The following is a 16338-nucleotide window of genomic DNA, read 5'->3' as shown; positions in this document are numbered from 1 at the left end:
ACAAATATATGTGAATATAAAAATAGTAAGATGAATAATTAAATGAATATGCAATCACGCTTTTAACTCTAGTCATGAAGTTTCTATGGTAGACACGCATTAAGCTATACACCAGCCTCCTCTTGGCAGTCTCAATCACTCTGCCTCAACAAGAGGCGTCTATTGGGTTCTCCGTGGTTGTTGAGTCAAGTCAAGTCACATCAATCCATAGTTGGGGAATAGGTCACCACTCTCTCACATCACATTTGTTATGAAAAACCGGTGTGTGTCAAGGATAACTCTAGGCCAGTGCATAGTCATATGGTCTCGTACTACATATGGTCCGGATATCATTCCTCAACGGGAGGCATCTGTTGGATTCAATTTCTCAATCCTACAATCATCCACAGAGGTGTAGGCAAACACTCTTATGGCTTCCACGTGGAAATCGCACATTGCACTAAAAATGACGCGAGCCCAAACTCTATACATATTAAACCCTACCATCTCATGATGGCAGTGGGCATGCTTGATGCTCACAGGACCCAACCACTGACATCACGAGTTAAGTGGCTTCAATACCCCTGCCGGAAGGTGAGTAGCACTCATGGAGTTACCTAACCAACACATCTAGACACCTAGTATCCATGTACTTAGGTCTAAGTGCATATATAAATAGAGTCATTAGGGTAATCCTAGTTGGCATATAAGTACAAGAGGAGAAGGTCCCGCAATCAACTCCACACATTCACATCATTCCCATACATAATTCAAGAAATTTAAAGTTGATACAAGTATAGATTATCATTACCTTCCATTTGCGCAAAATCACACACAATTTATAATAAAGTACATGATAGCAATATGAATGAAAATCTAAATAACACCAACAATCACACAAGATATGATTAAGTATTTTCCTCACATTTTCAGTTAATAAAGCTCTTCAAAGTCCCAAAAGTTCACCAAAGAGAGTGTAATTAGGCCCAAAATAACCCTAGTTACATAAGAAAGTGAGTAACAAATCAGGAATCGATCAGGGGTCAAAATACATATCCCGAATATGAACGGTTAGATAGGTTGATAGAGCCGATTGCATAGGCTTACAGGGGCAATTGACCGGCCAGTCAAACCTCCCGCTAGAATGGTCATATGAGCAAAAACTCTGATTTCTGCTCCGATTCAAAATCAATTCGGGACTTTGGGGTCTTTAAATTAACAGTATTAGGGTCCCCAAAGTGCCATCCAAACATACCAATTAGGTCTCAAATGAAAAGCCCCAAATTTGTCTCTCCGTGTCTGCCCGTGGGAGTCTCATAAGAGGTTAGAATCGGTTTTGAATGCAAAGATTCGCATAACCAACTCTCAAAGACGTTGGAAGACACAAAGAGACACAAGGGGAAGCATTCAATACAACCTAACAATTCTAACAACCAAAACCTAGCATTCATTGATAATAATTACCATCAATACTAGGTTAGAGAAGAAGGTTTTCAAGAACACTCACCTTTCTAAGCGTTATTGTGATGATCCAAGCTTTAATGAGTCACCACACACGAAGGAATCACCAAATTCTCTTGGGTTTCTCCTCTCCTGGGCCCTCAGTACCTCTCTAGCATAAATAATGTGTTTATGAGGAGTGGAAACATAAAATAGGGTTTTTAAAACCCGAATTTCCAAATTTACCTCGAACTAGGCAAAAGGCGGTCGAACCAGCCCGAGGCCCTTGAATACCCCTCATTTGGGGGCCGATTTCGGTGATTCTCTGATGGTTTAAAAGGTCTTTCTAGGGCCTACACGTTGGTATTTTACCTTGACATTTGAGTCTTCCTCCATCGGTTTCCAGAGGTGTCAAAATCTCCTCTTAAAGCCTTATTGCCTGACCTTCTCTCTCCTCTTGAATTTTAAGAGAGTGACCGAGTCATGTATAGGTCATCCACTACCATGGGGTCCATTTTTGAACTTTTGGGCTCGAGTCGAATGGTCCACAGATGTTGTCTACTCGAGCTCTAAGTTCACGGTCCTGTAACCATGGGTTAAAGGGTTAGAAATCCAGGGGATTTCACAAATTCAAAGCCGTCTTCACACTTGTACTTGCCTGCCCATTGGGGATTAATACTCCAGGGGATTGTCGATTTAAAGAGATGCTGAATATGAAGAGCATTTGTTTTTTGCATTCTCTTTCTCTTCCCCGATATGGACTCAATTGTCAACAATCAATGGCTTCAATCGCTCTCCTTAGCCATCTTTCCAGAAGGAAATTGAATGGCTATAGACTCATCTTTGTGGTGATTCTTTAGTGGGTTCACCGATTTAGTTTCACCGTGCCAATTTATTGTATTTGGGAGGCAAGGAATGTCTCGGTGTTTCAAATGTTCAATCAACTTCAATCTCTATTTTTTGGCATGTTATTGTTGATACTCATGGCCAACTTAATACATTTGATCGTGAAGTGGAGGACATATTGATGCATCATGATTTCTTTAGTTCTTGGGATATTTTTGTTCTTACCCCAAGAGCGTCGTCTTGAAGGTTGGGTAGCCATCAACTGTGATGGCTAAGTTGCTTCTTTAGAGCATTGTGGTTACAACACCATCAGATAACTTTGGAGGGTGATGTTTGATATTGCCAGAAGGTGTGTGCCAAAGAATGTATTGCAGATGGAGTTGCATGCCATCTTGACTGACTCGGCGGCCTGGGTGGTTACGGGTGGAGTTCTTTGATTCCCTTGTGGCGATCTAGCAAATCACCCATCCAAATGTGATTCTCTAGTCGGTTCGTGACTTCCTCGGAGATATTTGGCTGTTTCGTGGCAAATTTGATGAATGTCCGTGGGCATGTTTATTACCGTATGTAAGTATGTTATTCCTATTTCCTATTAATATAATATCAAGCGCCTTTTCACTCCCCCCCCCCAAAAAAAAGGAGAAAATCTTGCATGAGTTTCGAAGCCAAGATAGACTTTTATACTTTTTTTTTACCCTCTCATTTAGTAGACTTGATCATGGAAAATGATTATCTGATTGATCTAACAAATTAAGTTTTGGCCCATTAGAGCGCATGATAGCCCGTTAAGGCCTATTATGGTCCACTGCCAACAACCAATGACCCTCATAAAGGTCCACTTGCATGTTAGTATTCACTTTTGCCTCCAAAGCAATAAATTTCCGTATCCAAATCCTCTCCACTCGGGCAGCTTATACTCCCATTTTCCCACCCTCACATATGACCTGCTCATGGTACACAGGTAAGCAGACATGCCTATGTCAGCCCAACTGTGAGGGTGGGAGAATGCGGGAAAGGCCTGCCCAGATAGAGAGAATCTGAATTCTAAGTGTGAAGATCCTCTCCATCCAAATTGTTCGTGCCCCATCCTCTCGCACTCAACTATGTCAGTTGTCATGCTTTATGTGAGTGTGGAAGAGTGGGGACATAGGCTTCAAAATCAACTTGCTTCTTGAAGTTTATTGAATTCCCAAATTAATCCTTAACTTTAAATCAGTGTTTTTTTTTTGGTAGACACTTTTAATTTATGTTACCGTTTGCTTGGGGTTGGGGGTAGACGCCTGGTCTATTTCGGTAGGCATTACGTATTAATTTAATCTCCAAGTATCTTTACGCTTTTTCTTTAATAATAATTTTCATCACTCGGTTTACCAAAAAAAAAAAAAAAATTTCATCACTCAAGTAAAATTCTAATCTGAGCGACACGAGAAAGTGAGAGGAGTTTGTTTTGTATCGCTGAGAGGAATTACAAGTTTACAACTACTTTGCATTTCCCTTTCGTCCTTCTGCGTTCTCTCTCTCTCTCTCTCTCTCTCTCCGCCCATCGTCCTTCGTTCGACATTCGTCGTGGAGGCAGAGAGCGTGAGATTGCAACTCGAGATTTTCGTTTTCATGTGTTTTCTTTGATCCAGAAACTAGTCAGAATTAAGTACTTGATTCCTGTAGGAGTTAACCTTTCTCCTTCATCTCTTTGATTGTTTTTGTTGGCGATCGAGGGAGTAATGTGAGTTCTTCCTTCGATAAATGGTTTCTTTCTCTCTTTCTTTTTGTACTTTTTTACAATTTGTTTTTTCTTAATATTCATCTGTTGGAAAAACAACTTCTTTTCTCCAGTGACGGAGATTTCTGCTTTCTCTTGTTGTTCTTTCGCTAGGGTATTTCAATTTGAGATTATGAGCTCTGAATAATTCTGTTGTTCTCGCAGATAAAGGCTTCATGGATTCGAATTTCGGGCGGAATGGATGGGTTTCCGATTAGGGTTTTACGTCTGAACATTCATACGTTTATGTAACTCCCTTAATTCTACAACCCGTTTCGCTGAACTGAAAGAAATGTTTGGCCTTTGTGATGTGTCGAGGAGAGATTTTTAGTTGCATGCTCCATCTGGATGGAGGGAGATCTTGAGACACTGTATTGTTGATCGGGATTAGAAACAGGATTTCGGGATTAGAAACAGGATTTGGTTTTAGGGTTTGTAAATATGATAAAGCAGATACTTGGGAGGCTTCCTCGGAAGCCTTCTTCGAAATCGGTCCCAAATGATGCTGTTGACGGCGGTATTGCCAGCGGCGCACCGTCATCAACGAATTCATCTCAGGGACACAATTCCGTTGGTCATGGTGTTAATAACTCGAGAACCTCTTCAGCTCCTGGGAAATCTTCAAATGCAAGCTCTGGTCTTTCCCGTACCAACAACGGGCCTTCCACCCAGCAATCCTCTGCTACAAATAAAACGAATGGAGGAAAGAAATCTGCAGCTTTTGCTGCCCAACCGGGGCCTTTGCCTGGCTCTAGTTCCTACGAGGCACTTCCTAGCTTTCGGGATGTTCCAAATTCCGAGAAACAGAATCTATTTTTTCGCAAGATTAGCATGTGTTGTGTTGTATTTGACTTCACCGATCCCTCCAAGAATGTCAAAGAGAAAGAAGTAAAGAGGCAGACGCTGCTTGAACTTGTTGATTACATCACCTCTGTTTCTTCCAAGTTTAATGAGATGGCAATGCAAGAGATTACAAAAATGGTAGCTGTGAATTTGTTCCGTACTTTTCCTTGTTCAAATCATGATAACAAGCTCCTGGAAAGCTTTGACCCAGAGGATGAAGAACCCACGTTGGAACCAGCATGGTCTCACCTTGAGATTGTTTATGAGTTTTTCCTGAGGTTTATCGCTTCTTCGGAGACAGACGCCAAGCTTGCAAAGAGATACATCGACCACTCATTTGTGTTGAGGTTGCTTGACCTTTTTGATTCAGAGGACCAAAGGGAAAGGGAATACCTGAAGACCATACTCCATCGCATCTATGGGAAATTCATGGTGCACCGACCATTCATCAGGAAGGCCATAAACAACATCTTTTATCGATTCATTTTTGAGACTGAGAGGCATAATGGAATTGCGGAACTGCTCGAGATCTTAGGCAGCATAATCAATGGGTTTGCATTGCCACTGAAGGAAGAGCATAAGCTTTTCCTAGTGCGGGCTCTGATCCCACTACACAAGCCAAAGTGTGTAGCTATGTATCATCAACAGCTTTCATATTGCATAACTCAATTTGTGGAGAAGGACTTCAAGTTGGCAGATACAGTAATTCGTGGTCTTCTAAAATATTGGCCCATAACTAACAGTTCAAAAGAGGTTATGTTCCTTAGCGAGCTAGAAGAAGTGCTCGAGGCCACACAAGCTGCGGAGTTCCAGCGATGCATGGTTCCTTTATTCCGTCAGATTGGTCGCTGCCTTAGTAGCTCACATTTCCAGGTACTGTGCTTGTTTTTTTCTAATTCAGAGTTGTTTTCCTGCTCTCCCCTCCATTTCTTTCAGTCAGTATTTTGCTTGTAATTTCTTTTATTGAATCCTGGAAATTTTTCTAATTCGTAGATACAAAGTTGTTTTATTGGCATTTACATAGGTACCTTTTCATGGTAGAATCACCTCTTATACAATAGGTTAATGTTGACCTTTTGGATATGTTGTATCCGGGATATTTGAGTAATCTTCCTAAATATTTCATTTCAATATTACACTTTTGGTATTAGGACAATCTTGACGGAGACTTTAAAGACTGTCATTAAGCCTGATCATTTGAGTGGTTCAATATGAGTTCTATTTTCCTTAAGTTTAGCTCAGCTTAGTAACTTGTCAATTGTGAGGTGAACTTATGCAAATTCATCGCTGTAGACTGACTCAGAGCTAGTTGGGTACCCAGTAGTTCAGTAGGATTTTAGGAATTTATGTCATGAGAAATTAATGTCTTTAGTTTATTTTTATTCTATTTATTGGGGGTTTTTGGTTTCCAGTTCTCTTTAGTTCCTTATTTGAGTTAGTGTCCTCGGTAGAGAGTTAGTCTCATTATGTCTTTATATGATGTAATTCCCATTGTTGGAGACAGATTTGAGAAAATGAATTGGAGTTATGGTTGAGAACCTGTGTGCATCCCGCTCCCCCTTTCTTTTCCTTCTCGTCTTCTTATCCATTTTTCTTCCCCTGCAACTCTTAAATTTTTCCCCTTTCCTCCTCTTTTAACAATTCCTGTACCAATATGCTACCAGAGCTGAATATATCCATGTCTTCCCTTCTTCCCCATTTTTTTTCTTCTTCTTTCTTCTGTGTCCTTCCCTGAGACAAACTGCACCCTTCATTGCCATTTTCTCTGTCCAACATTAGATCCGAAAACCAGCACTAGCGTCACCTCACCCATCCCTTCGATTCCCATCATGAACCTTTTGATTTCTGTGGAACAGAGGAAAAAGAAACGTTTTCCATTGAGTCTCAGCAGTGCGAACTGCATCTCATCGAAAATCACTTCAGAAAGCTATGATTTTTTTCCAAAAGATCATTGGAGCAGTTAGGTCTGTCTCCACTCTCCAGATCCATGGGAAATACTAAACTAGGAAAAATTACTACTTAATCTTGTATAGGACTTAAAACCCTACTAAGGGTTTAAAGAATTCGCCACTGAAATTGTATTACTTAAAATTGTTAGTCCATGACATATACAACCCGTTCAACTCGCAAATTATGCTAAACTCAAACCAAAACATGAACCATAGATCCAGTTGGACCTCAAATAGTAAACAAAACCTGGAACTGTATGCCTATTTTCTCTTCTCCTGGAATTCTACCTCATCCCTTCCTATTGAAAGAAGAAATGAGAGCTGAAATAGTTAATAATGCTTATGTTTCTCTTTTTGAATAAATTTGAAAGATCAAAAAGCTGGGTAATTTACAAAGATTGGATATTTGACAATCTCTAAAGATTTGTGATGTTCATCGTTATTCTTCATTTCTTCTCTCACCCTCTCTCTGCTCCTTGATGTAGATATGTGGTTGAACTCGCTCGAATCTGTGTGGTAGCCTAGGCCGAGAACCAAGTTTTAGATTTGGATACTTGGTCTAGTAGGATATTTTAGGATCTTATTTACTTCTAGTTGGATTAATGTTATTTTTTCCCTTGAGGGGGGGGGGGACGGGAGATTTGCGTAGGACAGTTGCTCTAAATCTCAGTTTCAACCTTACCTTGATCATCACCTGAGACTTCTCTAGGGTAATTCAAATGTTGGCCTTGAGGCTCAAAATTGCCCCCTTCCCCTCATTGCGCTGCTATTTTTGACATTTTGAACCCAATCTGTTCCTTAGTTTCACAGAGAGAACACTCAAATGAATACTTGTGGTTCTAACCAAGTTTGATACTATATATTGTTCTCAGACATGGTATTGGATAAGGTTTTGCTGGAAGTTAACAACTCCAGTATAAATCAGATTGCTTTCATCTTAGACGTTGTTGTTGGACATGGTGTTGAGTAAGATTCTATAACAACTGCAGTTTAAGATTTAAGCAAGTTGATTTTTATGAAGGAGTTATGTTCTCATCTAACTTACATTTGTAGTGCAGAAATGCTTCTTAAAACATCACAGCACTTAAATAAATGTTTAAATCTCAAAAGAGATGAATATCTTATTCTTCTTTTGGATGTTTAGCAATGGTATATTATATTAAGATCTATGGAACTTTTTAGAGTTGAGGAAAAACTCCACATTTAAAAGTTGAAAATTGCACCTACTGCTGAAAATCGAGTTTTTATTCTGGCTTTCTATGTTCCTTTTAGAATTTAACATTTGAGCTATTTTTATTGGATTCAAATAGGGGTATTTTCTTAGTTATTCACAATATCTTAAGTCCTTAAGGATATTTGGCATTAATAGTGAATTTATGCTAGTTTTCTTCTGATCTAAACCAGTCAAAACACTGCATTTTCTGAAACTCCCATGTCAACTTGTCTCACTCGCCTGCAAAAACTGCAGGCTTAGACGGAGATTTAATACATTATTAGGAGTCATATTGCATTTCTGGGTTTTCTTATTTGAGTAATTTCCTTATCAGATGTGATTTCTCTTTTAAATGTGCTTGACTGCTTGTAATAATTGGAGAAAAATGAGATAGAAAGTTCATTTGGGGGGGTCCCTTGTGCACTTCTGTGTGTGTGTGTGATGCTGTAGCCTTGGCTTGGCTGGACTGACATGATCTACTTTGGAAACCAGACCAAGGGCTAGGCCTAAACCAGATTTCTGGTCTGGGAAAGGCTGGAATTAGTAATACTATCAGGAGTACTTTATTTTAAGTATCATGATTATTTGGGTAGATTACATAGAATATCATATAGGTTGTTTCCTTTTCTCAGCATTAACCTAGTATTATAATCCCTATTCAGCTATCATCTATTTTTGAGACTAGGCTTTTGCCTATTGATTATGTAGTTGCATGAGGAATCCCGGAGTTTGATTATGAATTTGAATTTTGTAGCAGAGAAACTCCAGTGTGAGTGTTTACTCTGCTTCTTTCTATTCTCATAATCCTCTCTCAGTGCAGCCCATCTCAACAGGCCTATCAGGCTCTACTTTACTCTCTCAGCATCACTATATGCTGCTTTGGTGATCTAACAGTCAATTTCTCTTGTTATTTCTATTCTCTTCCTGAAATTTGGGTTTGGGATGCCAGCCCTGTAGAACGCCTTCATCTTGTAAACCCACCATTATTGCTAGTTCCAGCATGGAGTTTCAGTCTGAACCATCAGCTACAGCCAGGTTGAGCTTCAGCAACTAAAATTGTTTTCCTATTGGTCGTTATTTGAGTGTTGAGTAAGTGGATGCAGGACATCAAGTTCCCAATCATGATCTAAATTTTCAGACTCAGGAATCTATTTGATTGAGATAATCCCCTGCTCTCAAAATTGCATCTATTGTTAGTTGCTTCGGTTGTTACTTTGGAGACAACCTAAATGACATGATGCTAATCGCCTTTCTTTTTGTTCCTTCTTTCAATTTTACCCCTACCATTGTTCTTAATGTTGCCTCTCTTTTTTCTTTTAATTACCTGGTTATTACCTAGTTTGCACTTGATCAATTAATACTTAACACCTCTCTTGCACATTTCCCTGGTTAACTATGAAGTTGCCTCTTGAAAACTCTGATTAATTATCAAATTGCCACTTAAGTATTGTTGCATTTTACCAAAGAAAGAAGGGGTGGGGGTTAGAGGAAAAGATGACATCTCAAATTTTAATAGCAGGGAGGCCAGAAGAATTTTCTGTATAACTGATGTGAACTGGATTTTAGCCACTTATCGAAACCGTGGTTTGGGCCTTGGGGCCCAACCAAGATGGGTCACCCAGGGCTGGCCGAACCCTTGTAGGGGCAATTTGGTCATTTTTCAGCCCTAATTAGATGATTATTTTATTTTCAGAATTTTTGTTAATAAGTTTCTGAGTCCAATTATATTTTGAATCCTTAGATAGAGTTAGTAGTTGAGCTCTTGTGTCATAAAGAGTCTTTTTTTTTTTTTATGTAGGACTCTTTTTTGATAATTAGATCTATTATTTATGTGTGGCTGTTATTTATATGTAAAGGGTCTCCTAACTTATGAAGGAAAACCTAGTTGAGTCAAGTTACTCCTTGAAAGTTGGCTTACTTTCGAGTCCTGTAAAGGCTATATATTCTCATGCCTATTAGAGTTGACAGTATTGCTGCTAAGGAGGTAATTGGCAGGGTTCCTTTGTGGGGGTCCTGGGGGAACCCCCTGCATTTGTCTAAGTTTCCCTTTTTCAAGCTTCTAAGTTCAGATCTGCAGTTTCAGCAGCCTTTCTTCCACTCAAAGCAAGCAAAACCTCCATTACAGCCGCAGCCACCATCTTCCAAGTGAGTACAACCCTACCCAACCCTCCCCCCCTCCCCTTCCATTGCAGCCCTCTCCCAGACCCCTCCATTGCAGCAGCCTCCCCAGCCCTCTTCCCCCCCCCCCCGGGCAACAGCAAACCCTCTTCTTTCCTTTTCTTTAGGCTGCAGGAGCTAAGAAACAACGGTATAAATTCTGCAATTCACTTCCTTATTGAATCTGAGCTGAAAGTTCAGGAAAGAGGGATCAGAATTTTCAAGAAAGGAGAATAGCAGAATTCCAGGAAAAGACACCCCCCCCCCCCCCCCCCCCCCCCCCCCAAAAAAAAATCCCCTCTTTCTTGCAATACCTCCTTAACCCCTTTTCTGTTTCTTTTTATTGTCTGGTTCTTGTGACAAAAGATTGAAACAACAGAAAAACAAGAAAAGGGATGAAGTAAAGAAATCGAAAAAGAGACAGAGAGAAGCAGAATGCAAGGTACCCCGCCCCATTTTTCGCAATGGTAGGCCTATCCTACCTTTTCCATTCCCCTTTCATTATTCCCTAGTTCTTCGTTTCACTTGAAGGTTTTGCAAAACCTTGATCTTTCCATCCCACCCCAATTAGATTTGTTAAAACCCTAACTCTTCATTTTTTCTTAATCATGGACTTCCCAAACCTTTCCCACCTTTTTCCTATCAATCCTAGAGCAACCCATCCCTTCCTGTACAAACCGTAGTTTAACCAAATATCCCCCTAGGCTATCCTTAAGCATCCAGCCATTCCAAGGTATACCCTAATCATCCCATAGGGTACCCAAACCATCCCATAAACAAATACGAACCATATTATTAATCCAAATTTGTGCTTGTTCTAATTCAAGAGGGTCCTGGAATATCTAACCCAGACCGTGGGTTACATCAATAACCCATGAAAAGCTTCAACATCCTGTGGTACTCCATTTGTATTAAGTTGAGATCATGAAACCGTTGATTGCAGCCAAAAGTTCTTTAGTATGAAAATCATATTACTGATTTCCTATGATTTTAACCTGGCTAACATTTCTTCTTCCCTATTTGGATATTGAGATGTAATATGTTTTCTTTTGTCTGTTTGATTTTGTGGGTGGAAAGGGAAAGAACCACAGTGGAGCAAAAAGATCAAACAGGATGCAAAATCCCATTAAAGAAAGAAGAAAATCTCATGAGGTTGGGGTTGGTCTGGTTCATCCTTCCACCAGTTTCTTTTGCTTTGAACCAACCCTGTGGTTCTATAATATCCAGATTTCCTGTTCATTTCGGGAAACATCAGAGTCTTCTTGAGTTCAGATTCTTTAGGATCCATATGGTGGCTCTCACCCCTCCCAACCCCCCCCCCCAAAAAAAAAAAAAAAAAAAAAAAAGAAAAGAAAAGAAAAATTAAAATTAAAATAATAAAAATGGAAAGAGAGGGTGGGGGTCGTAATGGGGATGAGACTTCCAGCTTGGGGTATTACTTTACCATTTTCTTAATATTAGGGCCTCCTAATGGAGTCTCCGTGATGTAAACTGTTTCCAGGGGCTGCATAGGCCTACGGTTACTTTCCCAAACCATATGGCCCCTTAACAATTCAGGGGTATTTTGGTCATTTTTTGTATTTTTGTGGGGTCAGAGGTCAGGGTCCACTGGTCCAGCTAGTTGTCAGGACGCTATATCTATTTTTATTTTCTTATTTGAGTCATCATTTTGTGATTTATTGAAGAGTTCGTGTTGGTGCAATTCCTAGTTTGGATTGGAATCTCCTAGTTTCAATATACTTACTTGTTAGGATTCCATATCTACTCTTAGAATCCAAATTGGATCTCTATGGAGTTAGATATGATGGAGTCCTTGTTTATGTGAGAGTGATTAAATAAGTTAAGAGTCATATTTTAAATTAGAGAGTTAGTTTGAAGTCAAGTTGGTTTCCCAGTTTGAATCTCAGTTTGTTTCTTCCTTGAGGCTATAAGTAAGGCCTCCATATTTAACAAGTTGAATTTGAATAATAAATTTGAGATTGAGTTTGGAGGTAATTGAAATCGTCGGTTTCCTTGGGGAGGGCTGCGGCTGCCATTGGAGAGTGATTTTTGCAGTTCTTCAACTAAAATTTTCTTCTTCAAGTACAGCAGTCCTAAGCCATTCCCATGTACAGAACATTCCTCACCCCTTTCCAGCCCCCTTCTCCCTCTCCCCTAGCCCAAGCAAGCATCCCAGCCCTTCCCTCTTCCTTCTGGCAGCAACTAGCCCCCTCCCTTTCAAACTCTTAGATCCCAACCCAGTCCACCCCCTCCCTTCTAGTTGGATTGCAGCCATCCCCTTCCTATCCCTACCCTTAGGTCCTCCATTAGGTTTTAGAATTTTCTGCAATTAATCTTCAACCTCTACAAGCCCTAAACCCTAGTTTTTTTTTAGAAACCCTGTAACTCCCAGATTCATCAACTTCACTTCAAACCCTTTTGGGATTGCCATCTCCCACTTTCATTCTACCTCCCCTTAAATGCTAGTTGACTTCTAAGAGTACTAATCTAAGTAGGATACTTCAAACCAAACCAATTAGGATTAACTTGAAATTATAAAATAACAATAACAGTCCCCTCCCTAGCCCAACCAAAACCCAATACCCTATTTTCTAAGCCCCAACCTATAAACTAACCTAAATTCAACAAGCAGCAGCAGCCAACCCTAATCCCCTTCATCCTAACCCCTGAAACCTAAACCTAAACTCAATCCCAGACCTGAAACTACAATCACAGCGTTGTGTTGGTCCACTACCCAATTTCTCTTAACCCTATCCTGGCTGAAACCTTCTAGGCCTAACCCTAATTTCTCCGAGAAACCTTCAATACAAGCATTTACAGCCCTAGAAGACTGCTGATTTTCAGAGAGAGGATCCGCGAGTGAGCTTAATTCTAGGGCATAAGTTCATCATTCTAAACCCTAGAATTTGGTTCACATCACTCTGCCATTACAGCCTTTGGCCAAGTAGGTTTCCTTTCCTGAGGCTTAGTTTGAATTTTTGGTTCTATTTGACCTATAGAGATTTATAAGCCTAAGGCCACCCCCAGAATTTAAGAATTGAATAAAGCTGGCTTTAGCTTCTAAGATGTGAGATGAAGTAAACACTGGTGGGGTCACAAGAATGACTTGGTGGTGTTGGCGATTCCAAGCTTTTGAGTTTGGTGGGAGGTCACTTAAGAGGATTAGATAGGTTTTTTTTCATTCAGACCCTCGCTTCCACCACTTTCTTCTGCTGTTTTCCAATCATTCAGGTTAAGTCTTACCTGTTTTCTTTTTTCTGTTTTGCTTTATCTTCATTCTTACTAATTTCAGTTTAAGCATATTAGTTCTGTTCTGGTTCTAGTTCGCTTCTGTTTGAAAAATTCTCTCTTTCCATGAATTTGTTCATATCCTGCCCCTGTATGTCATCTTAAGTTCTGGTGTTTTTTTTCCTGTGAGTGTGTGGGATTGGGGGTTACTAACCTTGCACAATGGGACTATGAAGCCAATGAATCGGTTTGGGTCTATGGCTGACTCGGCCCTTTGAAACTTATCTGGTCGGTGCTGGCTGCAGGAAATCTTTCCTGTTGTTTCTACTATTTTTGGGGTCAGTAAGAATTAATGCTCAAGGAATTGACTTAAAAGGAGCAAGACGTGGCTGATGTATGTACAATGTGTTATCAAGTGGGAATCTGCTAGCATATGATTTCATTTGTTGTCAAGTGTAAACAAGGGCATTTTGTGCATGAGGTTCCCATCACTGTTGGCTCTGAGGAGGGTCATAAATCATAATATGTGCAATCTTAACCAATTTCTTTTGGAGGCTATTCGGAGACATATGCATGACCGCTTGTTCCAAACTTTAGTGTTGCATTAAGGCCCACCTTCTATTCTTTGTCAAATGTATGTTCCATTAATCCATTAAGTAGCACAAGTAAGTTTTGAGGGACCTTTTGGGCTTTCTGAATTTGGAATCTGATTGAGAGTGCAGCTAATATGATTCTTCAGTAAACATTTCCTCAGTCTTTTTATTATCTTTATTTTCCCTTGTATTTCCTGTTAAATCTTTTTGCTTTTTAAGGACATAGTGTCAAACCTAAAATAGGGTGGATGAAGTGGAGAGGTGTGTTTGGGTCTTGTGTGATCTATGCACTCTTTTAAAGTCAAAGAAAAGTTCTGTAGGATTGTCGTACAACCACCTATATTGTATGGTGCAAAGTTTTGGGCTGTTAAGAAACATTTATGTAGACAAATTTTGTAGCAAAAATGAGAATGCTAAGATGGATGAGTACCAAAACTAGGAAGGATAAAGTAAGGAATAATCATATGGAGCTGGTCAGGGAGTAGTTTCGATAAATAATAAGCTTCAAAAAGTTGATTGAGGTGGTATGGCCATATTCAACAGAGTACGAAGTCCCGTAAATGCCCCTGTATGGAGAAGTGATTTTATCCAGCGTGAAGGAATTAGAAGAACTAGGGGCAGGCTTAAGATAACCTTAGAAAGAAGTTGTGAGAAAGGCTTAGGCTTTGTATCTAGTATGGCCTCAAATAGAGCTGATTAGAAGGCAAGAATATATGTAGTCGGCTCCATTTAGTCGGTACAAGGCTTGTTGTTGGCATGGTTGCCAAGGTGACAAGGCGAGGTTAGGTGATGAAGGGCCAATGAAAACCGACCCTTGGCGCCTAGGTAGACGCTGTGACAACCATGGTTGTTGATGTATGTGCATGGTTTTCATAAATCAATTTCCACTTCCTTTCCATTATTCATTGCATCTGGTCATTGGAAAAAATTTTTGTAAAAAGAGAACTTCAGTAGAATTAAAGAGAAGAAAATGTTGTAGCTGAAAGGCCACCTTGTTGATTTTAAATTCATTGTCACCGTCCAGATAAAACGGAAAAATGATTGAATTTGTTATTATTAATATTTTTTGTTGTTGGCAGGTAGCTGAGCGAGCATTATTCCTGTGGAACAACGATCACATAGTAAATCTGATCACACAGAACCGTAAGGTATTACTGCCTATAATATTCCCTCCTTTGGAGAGGAACAGCCGGAGCCACTGGAATCAGGCTGTCCAGAGTTTAACATTGAACGTGAAGAAGATCTTTACAGATACTGACCCAGAGCTTGTTGAAGAGTGCTTGGTTAAGTTCCAAGAAGAGGAACAGAAGGAAAGGGAGAGACGGGAAAAATGGGAATCTGCTTGGAAGCGCTTGGAAGATGTGGCAGCCTCAAAAGCAATTAGCAACGAGGCTGTGCTCGTCTCCCGGTTCGCATCTTCCTTGACCATCGCTTCCTCCACAAGTCCTAGAGCTGCGGTTGGTAGTTAGAGACCCATGGATCCTGCAATTCTTCTAATACATGGTGGTGGAACCCCATGACAGCGGAGTCTAGCTGATGCTGGGTCCATTCTCATTCCGCAATTTCTCCTACATGTCTGTGAATCACCCTCTTGCAGGTTGTGAAGATGAAGATGGGGTTCTGTGGCTGTTGTTGGGTACAGGCAGCTAATTGTATGTAACATAAGAGATTTGGTTATAGAGGTAGTGTCTCTGCAGATTTCCTACCTGCTGATCGTTATTTTAATTATTATGTAATGGTGATGCAACAGATTCTGCTTTTTATGCTTTTGCCCCGGTGATTTTTTTCTACTCGAGGCATTCAAAGTTGCCCAATTCGAATGAAAATGTTAGCAGTTTTTGTACATAATCTCTCTCCTCTCCATCTCTCTTCTCTGAACAGATGAAGCCGCTGCATCTTGCAAGAGCACTCTGGGTAATTAGAATGGATTGTTAGGCAGCAAAGAATGGGAACGTAAGCCGCTTTCTTGTGAACACATTGATTTATCAATGCTATTGCAGAAGAGTTACCATTAATGGCGTCGACTGGTCTAGTGATTGTGGAAAACACACCCACAGGGCCACACGATTAAGAAAACTGAGATGAGAATTTGTTTGGGCTAATCGCAATTCGCAAGTCTGGTCTATCAATTTGTGTATCGGTCCAGATCTTAATTCTGTGTCAAGAGCACAAAAAGGGGTGGTGTCGCGGTGCCTGAAGGTAGAAGTATGCTTGGCCATGGCAAATAGACATCAGAGTTTGGAACCTCTACACTTGAAGTAGGGTTTGGGTTTTCTTCACATTTTTCACTATAAAGTAGAAGGTTTTATTTTTGAGTTCTAACAAAATGAA

At 40.1% G+C, this 16338-nt stretch overlaps 1 protein-coding gene across 1 annotated transcript; it reads left to right on the top strand.

Annotated features, from left to right (window-relative positions):
* The first annotated feature begins 3753 nt into the window (after window positions 1–3753).
* On the top strand, window positions 3754–16143 carry LOC149002790 (serine/threonine protein phosphatase 2A 59 kDa regulatory subunit B' gamma isoform-like). The gene is made up of 3 exons (XM_089136602.1): window positions 3754–3988; window positions 4190–5740; window positions 15087–16143. Exons 2-3 carry the CDS (start codon window positions 4466–4468, stop codon window positions 15474–15476), a joined length of 1665 nt encoding a protein of 554 aa, XP_088992728.1. The 5' UTR covers window positions 3754–3988; window positions 4190–4465; the 3' UTR covers window positions 15477–16143.
* Window positions 16144–16338: the final 195 nt, after the last annotated feature.

The sequence above is a fragment of the Hakea prostrata genome, chromosome 10 (genome assembly GCF_041222555.1).
Source record: "Hakea prostrata isolate BN-2017 chromosome 10, UWA_Hpros_2, whole genome shotgun sequence".
Lineage (NCBI taxonomy): Eukaryota > Viridiplantae > Streptophyta > Magnoliopsida > Proteales > Proteaceae > Hakea > Hakea prostrata.
The sequence above is the reverse complement of the archived record's forward strand: the minus strand, read 5'-3'. Positions and strand labels throughout refer to the sequence as shown.

What these genes read in the sequence shown, in the direction of transcription:
- LOC149002790 (XM_089136602.1), top strand. Translation starts at nt 4,466, where the DNA reads ATGATAAAGCAGATACTTGGGAGGCTTCCTCGGAAGCCTTCTTCGAAA. An exon ending in TTAGTAGCTCACATTTCCAG is followed by an intron (nt 5,741 to 15,086) that starts GTACTGTGCTTG and finishes TGTTGTTGGCAG; the next exon opens with GTAGCTGAGCGAGCATTATT.